The sequence below is a fragment of the Peromyscus leucopus genome, chromosome 8a, assembly GCF_004664715.2.
Source record: "Peromyscus leucopus breed LL Stock chromosome 8a, UCI_PerLeu_2.1, whole genome shotgun sequence".
NCBI lineage: Eukaryota > Metazoa > Chordata > Mammalia > Rodentia > Cricetidae > Peromyscus > Peromyscus leucopus.
Genome location: NC_051085.1, coordinates 7,294,487 through 7,312,853, shown reverse-complemented (window position 1 = coordinate 7,312,853; position 18,367 = coordinate 7,294,487). Strand labels below are relative to the sequence as shown.

General features: G+C 42.6%; 1 protein-coding gene across 2 annotated transcripts in view; it reads left to right on the top strand.

Moving 5' to 3' along the window:
* The window catches only part of Sesn1 (sestrin 1), a 98,415-nt gene that overhangs the window by 73,990 nt on the left and 6,058 nt on the right, over window positions 1-18,367 (top strand). The window contains exons 1-5 of one of the 2 annotated variants that reach the window (XM_028890257.2): window positions 1,967-2,124; window positions 9,632-9,697; window positions 10,456-10,656; window positions 11,676-11,858; window positions 13,749-13,991. In XM_028890257.2, coding sequence (XP_028746090.1) covers window positions 2,023-2,124; window positions 9,632-9,697; window positions 10,456-10,656; window positions 11,676-11,858; window positions 13,749-13,991 — 795 coding nt within the window. In that variant the 5' untranslated portion in view covers window positions 1,967-2,022. Of the gene's footprint in view, window positions 1-1,966; window positions 2,125-9,631; window positions 9,698-10,455; window positions 10,657-11,675; window positions 11,859-13,748; window positions 13,992-18,367 lie in introns of those variants that run through there. The other variant, XM_028890256.2, reaches the window with a different exon arrangement.

The following is an 18,367-nucleotide window of genomic DNA, read 5'->3' as shown; positions in this document are numbered from 1 at the left end:
AGTGAAAGCCACTCAGTATTTGCAAGACAGTTAGTACATTTGTTGGAACTCATGGTCAGTGTAGACTTATTTAGAGCAGTGCTTTTTAATGTTTTTTAATAGACAATAAAGTGGCTGATCCATAGTACTGTCTATGCAAGAGAGCAGAAGTTAGTACTCTGGAAGTATTTAGGTCAGTCTTTATAGAGACCATGAAGAATCTTGGACATTTAATAGCTTGAAGGTTCTCAGTAAACTAGTGAATTAGAATGTAGTTAAATTTATTTTTCTTTTCATGCAAGATAGCATTAAATTAGTGAAACTTTCTGGAAAAAAAATTCTATTTGGAGCTCCTAATTTAGTTAGGTATATCTGAACTGTTTCTTCAATAAATACTTATCCAGCTCTAAATGTTAGACACTATATATGCAATATAAAGCTTTAATGTGACGTTTAATTATGTTAAACCATCTCGGAGTCAGCTGGATTCATGCTTTTCCTTTGTGTCTTGTGAATAGAAAGGTAGGCATTCACTATTTTTGCAATGGAGAACATTTTAATACAATAAACTATAACTTCAGAAAATAAAATCACAGCCCAACAATTCCAGAGGCCTCAGTTTTCATGTTCTCTGCTCATTTGTAAACTAGCTTTTATAAATTTCAGCCCCACATATCAAGTACGTTTATTTCTCCAAGTTACTCATTTACTGCCGGTTTATCTGAGAGCAAGGTAGCTACTGCTTCGGATTCGTGACATCATGGATTTGGATTGCTTGGTTTTGGCTGAGTGGAGATTTGGTTGTACCATTTATTTTCGTGGCTCTTCGGTGGAAAAGCACTTAAGACTTCTGTCGCCTTTCTTCTATTAACATTAACCCAAAGCGGCTTCCTTCTCTTGTTAAAAAAAGAAACAATTTGGGGTGCTTTATAAGAAAACGTAACAATGATTTTGCCTGGAGGAGAAAAATAAAAAGTAACCATTTTTAACCTGTGGCTTTCAAAGAAAGAACCTTCAGGAGCTGAAAGCGCAATTTTGTCTTCTCTGACACACTGTAACCTCAACTGCTAACACTGAAACTTATTTTCATTTTGGAGACCTAGAGGTGTCGGTATTTAGTGATTAAAGCTCCATTTATTTCCTTCTGTGTGTCCCAAAGCTTTTGAAAACACAGGCATAGAAAAAAGAGATCCAATTCAGCAGGTTTTTTCGCTTAAGCAATGAATAAAGCTACCAGAGGAAGGAAATGAAGTGGTATTGGCACAGGATGGGGAGATCTGGGTTCTGGATCTAACAGTGTCAGTGATTTATGTCCTAAACCTCTGTTTTTCCAAGGTGCTCATTCGATTACAGAGAGGATTTTTCTTTGTAACAGAGGGTACTTGTGAAGGAATATTAGAAACTGTAATACCATGACTATAGTTGAGAAGACAATTGGGGGACTTGCTGCCAAGGAAAGTGATATTTATAGTTTCTACCTCGCTTGCCAAAAATAGATTTTACATGGCATATAGGCCACGGTCTCCTGTGTCTGGGTTCTGCAGCCCTTCTGCGTCGTTCGGGCATCTGAACGGAGAGGGGAATTCAGTAGTTTGTACAAAGTAAAGAAAACCGGATTCCTCCTGGTGTGGCCAGGGCCGCTCCAGGGGGCATTGCTGACTTCCTGGAGGTAAAAGGCCGGCCCGTGGTGCCCGGGGACCCGGAGGGCAGGCCGCCTTTCCCAGAGTCCCGGGACGCAGGCTGCATCTTCCAGCCAGGGTCCCACCCAGCTAGCCGGTTCTCCAGCTGAGAACCAGCTCCCCGCAGGAAGCTTGGCCTTCCAGCTTGTTTGCGCTGGCCGGGTCCGCACGCTCCCCACCCCGGGCGCCGAGGGGCGGGGCTACGGCTGCCCGCGGGCCGGCATTGGCGGAGGCGCCGGGCCCGGCAGTGGAGTGACGGGCGCGGGGCGGGGCCTCGCGGCTTGTTTGTCAGCGCCGCCCGCCCCGCCCCCGCGGTGCGCCGACCGAAGCGCTGCAGCGAGCGCGGCCGCAGCCGTCCGCCGACATGCGTCTGGCCGCCGCGGCGAACGAGGCGTACACAGCCTCGCTGGCCGTCACGGAGCTGCTGGGCTGCCACCAGTGCGGCGGGGGCCGCGGCCAGGACGAGGTACCGGCGGGCGGCGGGCGGCGGGGGCTGGGCGCGGGCGGGCGGGCGGGCCGAGCACCGCGGACGCTCGCCCAGCAGCCTCGCAGACGCCCCCTCAGGGCTGCGCGGCCTGGGCGAAGGGACTGCAGCGCCCGGCCGGCCACCCGGTCATTTCGGGGAGGCCGCGGCCCGGAATAACGTCTGCTGCCGTGCCGGTGCGCACAAGTCAGCAGCAGCAGGCGGAAGGCTGAGGGCAGCCAGCCTGTGGATCTCCTCCCGGGCAGGCGCTCGGTCACAACCGATCGTTCAGTCCCCCTTCTTCCCTCGCCGACGTGCGCTCAGACACCCATGGGAGTCGGTGAGGTGCCCCTGCCTGGGATGAAAAGGCCACCCAAGCCCAGCGCCGCCGCCACGTTTGCCCTGCCTAAACCATCCCTGCTGTGCCCGAATCGGCTGCAGAACTGTGTTTTTAAGTGGTGCACATAGGATGATGTTTGAAAATGGCTAATATAACCGTCCCTGAAAATTGAACATCCCAAGGCCTTGACTCTAAAGGGATGAGAGAGAGATACTGAAATTGGGGTTGAAATCAGACTGTTGGGTCGTCTTAGAGCAAGGAGTCTAAATGTGAATACCCTCCTTGTTATTTTGCACATTAAAATGGCACAGGTCTGATTTTTAATAGTCTGTGAATCGGTACACTACACATAGTCCTGAAAACTTAAATGACCCGTGACAGGTGTAGAACCCCGAGTGTCGTTCTCTAGCTGTTGACATTGTAGATGCTTTGCTGCTGCCTGTTTACAGCTACCAAAACAGCCTTACCGATTTCCAAAGCTCGGCAGTGCACTCAGCAGAGCCTCTCTCTGGGTTCTCGACTCCTGGTCAATAAATAAATAACCGGTAAAGCGTTGCCCCGGAAGCTTTCCTAAAAACAGGCCACAGCATGAAAGAATGTGCAGTTTCTGTGTGCAGGCCACCTCAGATCTATCTGCTCTCATTCTGAGTAGAGAAGAACCCTGGTGGTCATGCCTGTGGTCATGCCTGAATAGCTCTGTTTTTTCTGACAGCGTCTGTGGGCAAAATCTTCAGCTCAGACTTGCAGTTTCCAGAGATCTGAAGCAGCTTGTATATTGATTATAGCAGCGCCTGTGGGGTTGTATCCAACAAGCTAGGAAGCTTTGCATGGCTGCATTTCACTTTAACACGCTGAGCATGTAAGAAAAACTAGGAAGCAGTGCTTCACGGGAAAACTAGTCCTTCACAAAAATGCGCTGGCACAGTTCTCTCCAGTAGCAAGCTTCCAAAAGTTGTCTCTTCCTCCTCCTCCCCTCCTCCCCTCCCCTCCTCCCCTCCATCTAGCCCAGGCCCCTGTACATGCTAGGCAAATTCTGCACCACCAGCCACATCCCCAACCCAAATGTAATAAATACTTTGAAGTCAGGAAGTTTTTCTTTTTCTAAGCCATGGTTCATGGAACACACACACACACAAAGAGGTCCCTAACTTCCCGTGATTTTAAATAGCATAGCAGTGTTAATGACAATCAGAAGAAATACAGTGCATTTTGCTGTAGCTCAAGAAATCATGAACACTTCCAGCTCTGCTCGTTTCCACTGATACTAAAAAGTCCACATTATGCTATGTAGACAAGGATTCTCCCAGAAAAGGGAGAGTGGGATTAAGACTTTAGCTTCTTATAGAACTTTTTGCTTTCTTTGCCTTTTGAAATACCATTTCTACTTGTAGAACTTTAAAAAAAAGAAAAGAAAAAAAACAAGATTGACATCAGTGTTGTGATTATAATTCATATGCTAAAATATCTAGATTTTTTTAGTGCATCAAGTGGACAAAAATGCTTCAAATAATATACTTTTTTTGCCTAACTTTTCAAGGAGGTAGATTGATGCTTCATAAGTGAACCACTTCTTTGGCTTCACATTTGTGGCCAATCATTCATTCTTAAGGAGACTGAAGTAGGTCTGTACACAGTCTGTAGCTGAGTGAAGCATGTGATAAGAAAAGTGCTGTACAGTACACAAGCACTGTTCATACAGTGGTACAGGACGTACTGTCAGCAGCCACTAAGAATGTCCGTGTTCTGAAAATGAATTGTTAGCATCATACACTGATGAGGAAACAGGCCGGGCTGTGATGGCGGAGGCTGTGCTCATCTCTAAGACGGTCATTAGCATTGTTGAGGGGTGGGAAATGGTTTTTCTCATGTCAGCTTTTCCAGCCACGCCTTCACAGAGAACCTGTGAAGTTTATCCTGATTAACATCTGCAACTGCTTTTCCACATGGCCATTTGTTCTTGGCAGTTCGGCCTCCTAGGATCTGGATTGTAAGATTTGATCAGAGTCTAAGTGAGTTCTCACAACTACAGAGGGAGAAATAATTGGAGCAATCCACCTAGGAAGTTAGAAAAATGCATTCGATTTGACTTAGCCTCTCAGGCTGATAAAGCAATAAAGACATTGACTTCTTTTTCATGAGGATTAAAAAAGACATGTACATTTTCTAGATTGTGATATCATACATTACAGGGTCCTTGTTTGTAGTACTTAAAACAGTACTTGGTTCGTAACACTTTATGAACTGTGATTGCTGCTCTTAATTTTTTATTACCATTATTAGCTCGAGATTGTTTTTTGCATATTTATATCAGTTAAGGAATAAGCAGAAAACTAAAAAGCAGGTGGATTCTCAGACACTCCTGATGTGTCTCAAGAGCTTGTGAACTGTCCTGTTATGTAACAGAGGTCGTTGTGAGGGACGGTGCTACTGTCGCTTTATCTTCCTTGCCATCCTCCTCATTTTACACGTGAGACCTGTCGACTTCAGAGTTTAAGTACTTGCATGGGAATCACAAACTTCCTAAACAGAAGTCTTGTTCTGGCCCAAACCGTCTTACCTGCTCTGTACTCCTTTCTCAGGAGACAATGCATAGAGAATCTTGGTCATGCAAGGGGTCAAATGTAGGCCTTGCACGTGCTGGCCGAGCACTTTCCCACTACACCATCATTCCAGTGTGCGCTCTACTGTGGTGGTTTTCCAAGATGTGGAGTGTGTACAAGTTTCAGTGAGAACAGGTCCTGTAGGTTGGTCTAAGGAAACCATCACCAGTTTACTTTTCTCAGAGGTTAATTTGTGTGTACTGGAAGACTGAATAAAGCCAGTCAGCTTCCTGTCCTACCTGGTCTAAGATTAATTGGGATACAGTCTCAGAGGTCATCAGTAACACCCAGATGATTAGCCTTCTGTTTTCTGGTGAGCATAAAATTAAGTAGAAAGGTTGGTGTCATGTCCTTGTATCCCTGTCATGTACATAGTCTGTTAGCTAAGAGAGAGTCTACCATCTTTGAAGTCTAGCCTGCTAATAAGGAGAGTAAATTTATTTGATCCTAGACTAGAAGTAACCATGTTTCTCATTATGTCAGTCTTGATCAACCTTCTCTGTCAGGGAAAAGTTGATTGGTAAGTCTGTCTCCCTCTCTGCTCTCCCACCTTTGACCTTCCCATCTCTTTTCTCTGTCAGTTCTCTTCCTGCTTTTATGAGCTGAACCACCTCAGTCCCTCAGGTTCTCTGGGAATCATCTGGTAAATCACATTGTGGCTGGATGAAATTGTTTCACCTGGAATTAGACATTGATAAATAATGAAGGGAATGGCTTTGGGGTCAGAGACTCCCTCACGGTTCTGTCTTGTTTCCTTGTTCTTCTGCTCACAGCTCTGCTAGATATTTATCATGGCGTTAATATCATCCTTACACTAACATTACTGTGCAGTGGGCATCTAATCTCTCCCAAGGAATGCTTGCCCCTCCCTCCCTGTTTTGGGTGATTATTTCCTTCTTGAGTTCCTTTTTCTTAACATATTTTTAAATAGTTTTTCACCGTTGCAGAAAGTATTTCTAGCAGAATCAAGGACATTTCCTTGGCCATTGAAGATTTAGGGGAGAAGAAAAAAGCAGTATCAACATGGCCACTAAATGTAACTAAGAGAGTGGGCTTCATTTTATCAACTCAGGAATTACTTAGGACCATTGGAAAGGACTCTTGCTGTATCTATAAGAAAATTTACTTTTTTTTAAAGATGGGGTCTCTTTATGTAACCCTGGTCTGGCTAACCTGGAACTCGCTATGTCGACCAGGCTAGCCTCTAACTCATGAGTGCAGGGGTTAAAGGCATGTGTCACCATGCCCTGCAAATTCTATTTTATGAAGCATTCATGGCTACATTATAGGAATTGTGAAATTATTACTTTATAATAATTTGGTATTTAATGTTTATATGTGGTATAGAAACAAGACCAAAATGCCATAATTAGCCTGTTTGTTTTGAAGGTCATATGGGTATCAATTTGGTGTCATCTAAAGAAATACTACCCACATGTTTCAAGCAGTAACACACATGTTCCGGTTCATTCTTCTGCAGAACCTCGGCTCTGTTGCTCTGTTGAACGTTTCAGTCTTACATTGATTAGCACTTAGGTTGTTTATTAGGTTTTGCAGATTTGCCTTTACATGTGAATAGGTCTGTAGGTTCCCACTGAAGATAGAATTATTGACTCAAAGAACATGTGACTTTTTGGTTTTCGTCTACATTGCAGACTGCCCTCCTTTAGAACTTGCAGCAATTTGTATTCCTTACTCTTCCTTGTACTTTCCTATATATATATATATATATATATATATATTATATATTATATATATATATATATATATATCTTTCCAGCATGCATTAGCAGCAAGTGACAGTTTTTCCACTTTCTCAAACACAGACTGGTACCATACTTTTTCATCTTTTTTTTTTTTTTTTTTTTTTTTTTTTAAGATGGTCTCTTCATAGACCTGGCTGTCCTGGGCTATCATATCACTAAATTGACCAGGCTGGCCAAGAACTCAGAGATCCACCTGCCTGTGCTGGGAGTAAAGGTGCCTTTAGACTTTTCCTCTCTCAGCCTCAGACTTTTCCATCTTAGATTTCTTTTTTGAAGAAAAAAAAAAAAAGTGGTGTCTCTGTAGTTAATGTGGTGAGGGTTTGCGGGGAGGGAGACTTGAGCATGGTTTCAGTCATTCTTATTCCTTTTCTGTAGACTGTCTATGACTCTTTGCGAGCATCTTTCAAGTTTTCTGTTTATCTTAGACTTTGTATCCTCCTCCTATGGAAACCTGATTTGTAATCAAATTTATCAGTCTTTAATTTTGACTTCTGGGTTTTGTAGCATTATTGGGTATTTCACTCCACAAGCATTTGTTGGAACTATTTTTGGGAGAGGGGTTGTTTTTTCATATTTAATTCTGATTTATTGTGGGTTAAAATATGATTTGGGGCTCTAACTTCCTTTTTTCTGAGTGACTACTAGTTGTCTCAAGATTATTTGTTAAATAATCTTTTTGGAAATGGCATCCTTTGCTATCCTGAAGTCCTAGGTATTGCATAGTGTATGTCTGAGTTACAGAATGAGTAATAAACACTTGAAACCCTAAATACATACTGTTTAGATAATTTGTAAGATGAAGGAAAGAGTAAGTGTTGGCCTCAGCTTTGTACTTTTTCCCAGTGAATTTTGTTTAACATGTATACAATTTGGTCAATTAGAAGTTAGGCTAATGGGGTCATTGCTTTATATAAACAGCTATATTTGTTTCAAGAGGAACAGATTCTCTCCTGGAACTTATTATACATTGTTAAACTGAGACACCTGTGTGACCAGACTAGTGAAGTGTAACTCAAATAAGTATAATGTTATACACTATCTTCATTGTGAGTGTGGAGTAGCAACAATAAGAAGCTACCAACGTCCAGGAAAATTTGACTTCATAGATACAATACAATTGATACATCTTGGATTCAGGGGCCAAGTAGTCTACTTTGGATTCTCCTGATAAAGGTCCTCTTATCCTGCCTGCTGTTTTAGGGGTGGGTTGGGGTGGGTTGGGGTGGGGGCCAGAACTTGCTGTGTAGCTGAAGATGACATTGAACTTCTGATCCTCCTGCCTGATCCACTTCTGATCCACTGCCCAAGTGCTAGGATTACAGGTTTACACCAGACAAGCACTACCAACTAAGCTACATTCCTAGCCTGGCCTGAATTTTTTAAATTCATTATATTCACAAGTTTCTCATTCCCTCAGCCCAAATTTCTCACCTCTCTCTGTTCCTCCCAGTTCTTAAAAGCAAAGCATCTGGGCTGGGGAAATGGCTCGGTGGGTACAAGCATTTACCCCACAAATGTGAGGACCTAAGTTCAAGTCCTGGGAGCCCATGTAAAAGCTGGATACATAGTGTCAACATCTGTAATGCCAGCAGACCTACAGGAAGACGGAAGGGAGAAACAGAAATCCCCCAGAAGCTCAAGGGCCAGCTAGCCTGGCACACGGAGTGGAAAAACAAGAGACCCCTGTCCCACACAGGGGGAGGCAAGGACCAACACCCAAGGCTGTCCTCTGACTCACCCATGTTCACACATGCAGGCATACATACATACACACAGTGCATGCACACAGAGAGCAGGAATAGGGAGTGTCTGGCTTAGAGAATGAATTTTTAGAAGCAGTGGGGACAGTAGAAATGGTTTGTTGTTGTTGTTTTAATGTGGGTGCATGCGTGTTCATGCCACAGTGAACCTGTCCACCCACCATGTGGGTTCTGGGATGGAACTCAGGTTTTATGCACAGCTGCAGGCTCCATTTTCATCTAAATGAAAAATAGTATTTGTGTGTAATATAATTTTATCAATAAGAATTACTCATTAGTTATATTTACTTTAAGTGTTAAAAGTGATACTGGATTGACTGCCCTTGAATTTTATTATTATGGTTATGTGGAGATTTTATCTAAGAACATTGTCCTGAGGGAGGAGGTCCTAACCTTGGGCTATCTGTCCCTGTTAGTAAACTTGTCAAGTGTAAGAGAAAGAATTCTAGATTGTATCAAAAGGCAGAAATTAACAAGGGAAACAAACTTAGAAACAAAATTAGTTTTCCTGAAGTGATTTCACTTCATCACAGAGAAAGCACACCTCACTGTAGTCCTTTCCCTTTTGTGAATTTAGCTAACTAGTTTTTACTTGTCCTAATTTCTCTGCTTACTTGAGGTGTTAGTATCAATGTAGTAAGAATTGCAGTTCTTCCTGTTTAAGATGTCTGTATGAAGGTATCGTTTTTTAATTTCCTGACAAGGTGCACAGGGAGCCACGCTTTTGTGGAGTTTTGGGTGTACAAACACACTGGTCTTGTTTTGTATCACTGACAGCCCACAGGGTTGGCTGCTGTGTGCTGAACTTTCTGTTCTAGACTCTCTGCCAAGTGCTTTATGCAAAACTCTGGTTTTATTGTTTTTAGTCAGAGGCATATTGTAAGGTGTCAGCTGTGTGCTGCAAATGCCAGTGTGTATATATAGCCCTGAGAAGAAAGGCTCAAGCAAGCCTGTCTGTTGTGAACATCTTCCTTCTTGCTCCTTTAGCTTCCCTTTGTGTTGTTTACTGCTGGAGGCCTGAGATGGTGTAATTTTCTTTTCTAGGAACTTGGAATCAGAATTCCTCGGCCACTAGGACATGGACCAAGCAGGTTCATCCCAGAGAAGGAGGTATGCTGTTTTGAAAGTACATGGTGAACTGCCTGCTTTTAAGGAAACATTTTCATGACCCACATCTTGGCATCTAAATCATCGCTGGTCAACAACATGTTTTACACTGTTATTCAGAGTTAGTCATGCTTTGGCACTGAGTTTATAGGATTAGAAAGCTGTCGTAGTCAGGTTGATTTCTAGTATTTCATGATGCATTTAAGCACCCGTATTTAATCAAGTAAAACTGGGGCTTGTTTTCAACTCGTCCTCTGCTTGCTTCTATTTAGATCTTGCTTAGGTATGCTTGGAAACAGAAGTGCTCAGGCTTGTCCGTCTCCACAGGTTGGTACTAACGAATGCTAGACTGGACCTTTAATTCTACTCATGGGAAAGTATCTGTGCTCTGTTGTCATAGAACTATTTGCTATTAATTGTGGTTCTCTTTTCATGAAATTAAAATAGTGTTGTAAAGAAAGGGTTTAGTGTCTGCTTGCAAGCTCTGGGTGCTTAGCAGTCTAAATCTGCCTCTTGATCTGGATTCTTGTCAGGTCTGCAAGTAGCCTATCTAGATACCCTTTAACTAAAGTTCAGTTCAGTCCTTGTTGTTTATCCCCACCATATAATGGACTATTCTTCTGTTTCGCTACAAGTTTAAATTCAGAACCCCTCTTAAGTAAAATTTAATCTACTGCTAAATGGAACAATGCAGCCCATTCATATTTTCTTGAACACCAGTTTATAGTTTATGTAACTGTAGTTTTCTCTCGTTCACACAGATTCTACAAGTGGGGAGCGAAGACGCACAGATGCATGCTGTATTTGCAGATTCCTTTGCTGCTTTGGGTCGTTTGGATAACATTACATTAGTGATGGTTTTCCACCCCCAATACTTAGAAAGTTTCTTGAAAACTCAACACTATCTACTGCAGATGGACGGGCCGCTACCCCTCCATTATCGGCACTACATTGGGATAATGGTTTGTAAACACATAATGAAAACTTCTTTCTGCCTGTTTTTGTTAATGTCTTTAAGAGAGTTAGTGCTTTTGATGCAGGGAAAAATACTTATATTCTGACTTGCAATCAGTCTTACCAGATAGCTTGTTTTTCCTGGTTTTAAATAAGTATGCTTTCAAGTATAACAAAAAGTACTGCATGTAGTTTTATACAATCCTAAGAACTATTCCTTTAAGATTTTCTTTACATTTGTGTGTGTACATGTGTGTGTAAGACAACTTGAAGGAGTCAGTTCTCTCCTTCTTCCACTATGTGTGTGTGTGTGTGTGTGTGTGTGTGTGTGTGTGTGTGTGTGAGAGAGAGAGAGAGAGAGAGAGAGAGAGAGAGAGAGAGAGAGAGAGAGAGAGAGACACAACTTGAAGGAGTCAGTTCTCTCCTTCTTGCACCATGGCATTAAACTCAGGTTGACAGATGAGTGGCAGGTGCCTTTACCCACTAAGCCGTCTTGGTGGTCCAGAAGCGGTCTGTCTTAGAGGTTAAAGTACAGCATAAGACGTCAGCGATGCCTCCCTCTCCCTCCCTATCTTTCTGGCAAAAGTCTTGTGTGGCCTAGACGGGCTTCACACTTGCTGTGTAGCTAAGGGTGACCGTGAGTTCCTGGGCCTCCTGCCTCGACCTCCCAAATGCTAGGGTCGTAGCATTGTTATGAATGGTTTGTGTTGGCATGCTGGTGGTAAGCCTGTTCACTGTGTGTGTGTAATGATTGACAGTTAAGTGAAAAGACCCCACACAGTCCTTAGTCTCGGGACAACTTTAGACAACATTTCTAAAGTTCATTTTTTTTTTTTAGCAATATTTTGTTACTGAAATATTTCTGAGATGTTTCCTATGGTATATTTGATTTAGTTTTTTTTTTAATTTCTAAATAATATGTGTATTTCTATAGTCTGGAAAACTTAAAACAGAATAAGCAAAAGGCTATTTTGTATGTTGGAAAGAAAACTTTTAACATAATTACGTCTTTTTATTTTCTGTGAAGGCCGCAGCCAGGCATCAGTGTTCCTACCTAGTGAATCTACATGTAAATGACTTCCTTCATGTTGGTGGGGATCCCAAGTGGCTCAATGGTTTAGAGAATGCACCTCAAAAACTACAGAATTTAGGAGAACTTAACAAAGTATTAGCCCACAGGCCTTGGCTTATCACCAAAGAACACATCGAGGTACGTGTGAGAGAAATAACACATCTTCAGTGTTTAAAGTGGTACTGCTTTTCAGAACAGTTGTGGGTTTGTAGGGAACTGGATAGAGGTTGGGGTGTGGCTCCGGTGGTGGAGTCCAGCATGCACAAAGCCCTGGCTTCATTCCCAAGCACTGAACAGACGAGCGTGCTGCAACAAGCCTGTAATCCCAGCACTTCGGAGATAGGAAAGGAAGGAAGGAGGATTTGTGGTTCAAGGTCACCGTCACTGCGAGTTTGAAACTGGCCTTGGGTATGTGAGACTGAGTATTCAAGGAAAGGAGGGGAAGGGAAAGGAGGAAGGGGAGAAAAGGGAAGCAAAGTCAGAAGGATCTGAGACACATTTTTGTGCTGTTGTCCTGTGGACTTTGTGTGGTCCATCTACTTGTGAGTGATGAGCCAATGTTGGTATACTGTTGTTATCTAAAGTCCATAGTTCTCACCAGAACCTGCTCTTTGTAAGGGCATGACAACACGTTACCATTACTGTACAGTACTGTATAATAAGTAGTCACTGTGCCATGCTGACCTCTAATTATGTCTACATTGTACCATTTCCAGAACATCAGTCAGACGACTCTCATTTAGCAATATGTATATGAGGTTCTATCTTTTTACTTGAGTACTTTTTGTCTGTTTTCAGAGAGGTTCTTGCTTTGCTATGTAGTCAAGGCTGGCCTGGAACTTGCTGTGTAGCCCAAGAGGCCTTGAACTTTGATCCTCCTGCCTCACCCTCGGGAGTGCTGGGATTACAGATGTGAACTACCTTGTCTGGTTCTTATCTTTTTCAAATGACTTCATAGATCATTTATTTTTATTGCTGAATGACACTCCCATTCATCTGTTTAAGGGACCTCCTGATAAGTACCAGTTTTGACCAGTTATGAGTAAAATTGTTATATTCATATGTAAACACTTTGGTAGACAAAAGTTCTCAGCTTACTTGGGAAAATAAGTAGGTGTACGACTCCTGGATCACACTACAGTAACCCAGTGTGCTTCGGAAGACTGAGAAACGATCTTCCCAGCGATTCGCTCCTGCTGTGCTGCATCTGTACCAGCTGTGGTCACTGTTGAGAGTTTGTCTGTTCTTAAGGTGTGAAGGGCATCTCATTCATCTTTATTTGTAGATGACATCTTAAACTAGTTTCTTCTGATTCTAGAGTTAAAAAAAAAAAACAGCTTTCTCTGAAGAGGTGTACCACATGATAGAAACACTTACAGCCTATTTTCAGTCTTGTCCATCTGTGTTGTAGGACAGTGTAGACACTGTTACATAATAGAGGAATTGTCAAGAAGGTGCAGTATTTGAACACGATTAATACAGTACCCGTTAGATTGCAAGGAAAGCACTCAGGATCATAAATTAGATGACCAAGCACCTGGGACACAGAATTGAAGGATCGTAGGAGTCATGCATGACAAACAGAATTGAGGACTGGAGAACCTTTAGAATGACATTGCTCAAGCCACTGTCTTTAAACGTTCCCTTAAGAGGTCTGATTAAATAAAAAGCAGACATTGCCAACAGCAGTGTCCACTTTAACACAAACCTGCATTTCCACTGACAACATGTGATTTATTCTTACCCAACATCCGAAACACGGCCACTGATTGTAAGCAAACAGAATGCTGTTCCATCTTAAAGTCAACTATTTCAGAGACTCAAAGTGACAGTGTGCCAAGAGATGTTAAGCTCATATTCCTAAATAGATTTTTAATAAAACTTAACAAATTATAGGTTTTATATGTTTTAAATTAGAAGCTTAACCAGGCTTTGTATGGTATCTAGGCCTGTTTGCACTCGGTTTTTAAATAATAAAGTAAGCTCTGCTCTTCCCGCACATCTCAGATTGAACCCCTCTCCCCACAGGGCCTTCTGAAAGCTGAAGAGCACAGCTGGTCTCTGGCGGAGCTGGTCCACGCCGTGGTTCTGCTCACACACTACCACTCTCTCGCCTCCTTCACGTTTGGCTGCGGAATTAGTCCAGAAATTCACTGTGATGGTGGCCACACCTTCAGACCGCCTTCTGTCAGTAACTACTGCATCTGTGACATTACGAATGGCAATCACAGTGTGGATGAAATGCAAGTCAGCTCAGCAGGAAATATTTCGGTAGGTGTTACTGTGATTGTTATTTTTTTCCTCATCTGGCTTATTCAAAAACCTGTCAAGACCATAGAGATGTTGGGTCTTTTTTTTTTTTTTTTCAAGACAGGGTTTCTCTGTGTGGCTCTGGCTGTCTTGAAATTTGCCCTGTAGATCTACCTGCCTCTGCCTCCCAAGTGCTGGAACTAAAGGCATGTACCACCATCACCTGGCTAGATCTAACTTTTAAGGCTGAATTTATTTCCACCTCCAGTGCCCATTCACTAGTCTAGATGCTGAGGCCATGGTTCTCAGTGACCTCTTTGGTGGGGTCAAATGATCCTTTCACAGGGGTTGCCTAAGACCATCCTGCATATCAGATATTTATATTATGATTCATAACAGTAGCAAAATTACAGTTACAAAGTAGCAATGAAAATAATGTTATGGTTGGGGTCACCACAACATGAGGAACTGCATTAAGGGTCACAGCATTAGGAAGGTTGAGAACCACTGCACTGCAGGATATATAAAACTATGGGCTCTTCTAGGGGTTACACTTAAGTCATTTCAGGTCTATTAGCCAACGAGGACCAGTAATACGGAGTGTCCACAACTATGACATAGGGGAAGGCTAGAAATAGTGTGACCCTGATAGAGGATAGCTCCTGGTGGTGTTCTTCCCCCTCCTCCTCCTCTCCTCCCTCCTCCTCCTCCTCCTCCTCTCCTCCTCCTCCTCCTCCTCCTCCTCCTCCTCCACCAGCAGAAGAAAAGGCTGGCTTCTTAATTGTTTGCTTTTAGGAAGTTAATTCAAATTTGATCTCCAAACTTTCCCTTTAAATTATTTTGTGTTTAATTTTGTACATATATAGACTCTAATGATAACAGCTGAGTGTCAGTTTGTTTAAATGCTGTGGTATTTTGAATGAGAATGGCCCCCATAGGCTCATATATTTGAATGCTAGTTGGTGGAACTGTTTGGGAAGGATTAGGAGGTGTGTCATTAGGGTTGGCTTTGAGGTTTCAAAAGCCCGTCATTCCCAGCAGTTCTCTCTGCCTACTGTCTGTGACTGTGGTCTAAGTTCTAAGCCTGCCGGCTGCCGTGCTTCTTACCATGATGATAGTGGACTGAGTCTGAAACTGTACACAAGCTCCCAATTAAATAGTTTCTTCTATAAGCTGCCTTGGTCCTGGTGTCTCTTCACTGCAATAGAACATTAACTAAGACAGGTATTTTCACTTCTACCTTCTGTCTTCTGTTTTGTTATTCCTTTAAAACAAGTCACAACAATGTTTTTTTTTAAGGTTTACTTATTTTATCTATGTGAGTGCTCTAACTGCATGTATGACTTTACACCCAAAGAGGGCATCAGCGCCCACTGCAGATGGCTGGGAGCCACCATACAGTTGCTGGGGATTGAACTCAGGACCTCTGGAATAGCAGTCAGTGCTCTTAACCACTGAGCTATTTCTCCAGCCCCATTTCTTTTCATTAAAAATTGTGTGTCTGTGTCTATGTGTGTGTCAGAGGACAACTTCGTGGAGGTGGTTCTCTCCTTTCCCTTTAATGGGTTCCAGGGATCAAATTCTGGTCACTGAGTGTTCAGTGTAAGCACCTTTACCCATTGAACCATTTCAGTGGCCCACAAGTTGAAATTGTCTATAAGTAACTTTAATTCCTGTATACAGTGGGTCAGAGTTCCTCACATTCTTAATAAAAAGGCTTTATTTGTGCTTGAAAAGAAAAGTCACAGAACTAGCATTGTGGTCACCTGTACACCGTTAGCACAGGAACAGACAGACTTCCTGGTTTATGTGTTTGATGCTGGGCAAGTTGTCAAGCCTCACTGAGCCTCCTCCTTTCATGGTTGCTGTAAAACATGAAGTTCTTGTGATGAGGTCTTAAATGCCCCTGAGGAACTAAGATGCCTACTTCAGTGTCTAGCATTTATCAGGTACTGAGACTAGCATTAGATACAGTGAATTAACATAAGAAATATCACTTCCAGGTTGACCACAGCACTATTCTGACAGGTCCCGAGACTAGCCAATGGGCTTCATGTGGCCCCCAGTTACTTACCAAAGCTGGGGAGTTTTAAGTGGGAGGTGAGAGCATGTGTCAGCTGCTAGGATACTGAGAGTTGGGGTCTTGCCTTTTCCTGGTCTTAGTGCCAGGGTAATGTAGAGCTTCTGGATTTTCTTGGTTGTTTTCTATTAATAACGGTAAAAAGTAGGGGGTGGTAATTTTCTAATTCATCAGCTTCTTATACCCAGATTTTAATTTGGATCTTTTACAAAGTATAGTTTACACTGATCACACTGTACAGTGAGCTGAGTGAAGGTATATAGTTTACAGTGATCACACTGGACAGTGAGGGGAGAGAAGGTGTGTAGTTTATAGTGATCACACTGGACAGTGAGCTGAGAGAAGGTGTGTAGTTTACACTGATCACACTGGACAGTGAGGGGAGAGAAGGTGTGTAGTTTACACTGATCACACTGGACAGTGAGGGGAGAGAAGGTGTGTAGTTTACACTGATCACACTGGACAGTGAGGGTAGAGAAGGTGTGTGGTTTACACTGATCACACTGGACAGTGAGGGGAGAGAAGGTGTGTAGTTTACAGTGATCACACTGGACAGTGAGGGGAGAGAATGTGTGTAGTTTACAGTGATCACACTGGACAGTGAGCTGAGAGAATGTGTGTAGTTCATTCTGATGGCACCGGACAGTGAGTGGATAGAACCTGTTCTTCAGGGACTATCATATATACAACTCTACTTTTAGATGCAAGTGGTTTAAAAAGCAAATTTTTAAAAAAGAATTTCCTATACAGTATTAACATTTAATATTGAATTGCTGCCAGACATGGTAGGTGTACTTATAATTGCAGCACTTGAGAGTAAAGCAGGAAGACTGCAAATTTGTTTGCTTGTTTGAAACAAGGTCTCTTTATGTAGTTTTCTCTATCATGGAACTCACGGTGTGGAACAGGCTGGCCTTGAACTCATAGAAATCCAACTGCTTCTGCCTCCCTAGTGCTGGGATGAAAGACATGCGCTACCACACCCAGCTTGGGAGATTTCAAACTTGGGACCAGCCTACAGGTTGAATTCAAGGCTTTAGCTACATACTGAGACTCTTAGATGATGGTGATGGTGATGATGATGTGATGGTGATGATGATGATGATGTGATGATGTGATGATGATTTGTACTTCTTTTAAAGCATCCCAACTTTAGATGATTTAGTTTAGTAGCAAAAGAAACATACTTTGTTTTTCCTTTCCCTTTAAGAATTTTCAATATAATTTACCAAGAATTATCTTTCCTAAAAACAGTTAAAGTGTGGGTAATTTCTCTTATCAAATTAGTGACTATAACGGAGACTAGTCTGAGCCAGGCTTGGTGACACACATGTGTAATCCTAACACTGGGGAGGTAAAGGCAAGAGGGTCAGGCATTCAAGGACATCGTCAGCTATGGAGCAAGTTTGAGGCCGACTTGAGCTACATGAGACTTTATCTCAATTAAAAAAAAAAAAAGAAGAAGTGAAAATGGTATGTGTTGGAGTGTATCTTTTTGGGTCATTGTTTTGGGTTTGGTTATTGACCATATCCAGGACCTGTGGAAGAGTGTGTATCAGAAGAGCCTCCAGCATCATCATAGAAACACTTCCTACCATGGATTGCTAGAGAAAGAAAGGGCTTAGTATGAGATACTTTGGTTTAGCTATACCATAATCTCTACCATATATCATGAAATATAAGTTTTTAAAATGCAGAATTATATTGACGGTACAACAATAGATTTGTTGTACAGTCTTACCTTTAGAGATGTTTTCATTCTGGAGGAGGCAGACTCTGGATCAGTATCATATAACTATTACACGTTTGATACGCTAAAGGAAAGAGCAGGGTGCTGGGTCAGAATGGCTGAGAATGGAGGTAAAGAGGTTCCATGCTCAAAGTACGTGAGCTAACATCTAAAGAATGGATGAGAAAGTCAGGAAACAGTGAAAGATTTTGAGGTCTCACCACGTTCGTGGGCATTGGGGATATAGCTCAGTTGGTAGAGTGCTTACCCAGCATGCAAAAATGCACACCTGTAATCTCAGACCTCAGGAAGTGATCCAAGGCTCAAAGTCACCCTCAGCCTCCCCGCCTAGTTAGAGGCCACCTGGTCTACCTGAGACCCTGGATCTCAAATAAGCAACAGCAGGAATGTTCTCAGCAAAATATATGAAATTTATGGAGGGGAAAACATTTGTATTTGAGATGTTAGGACTTCTTTCCTGAAATGTGTCTTGCATAGATTTGATCCAGGGTTAGAGTAAAGGTGCAGTCTGGTTCCCGCAGTGTGAATCAGTTCTCTAGCTGCCCTGTAGCTGAGACGCTGTTGTAG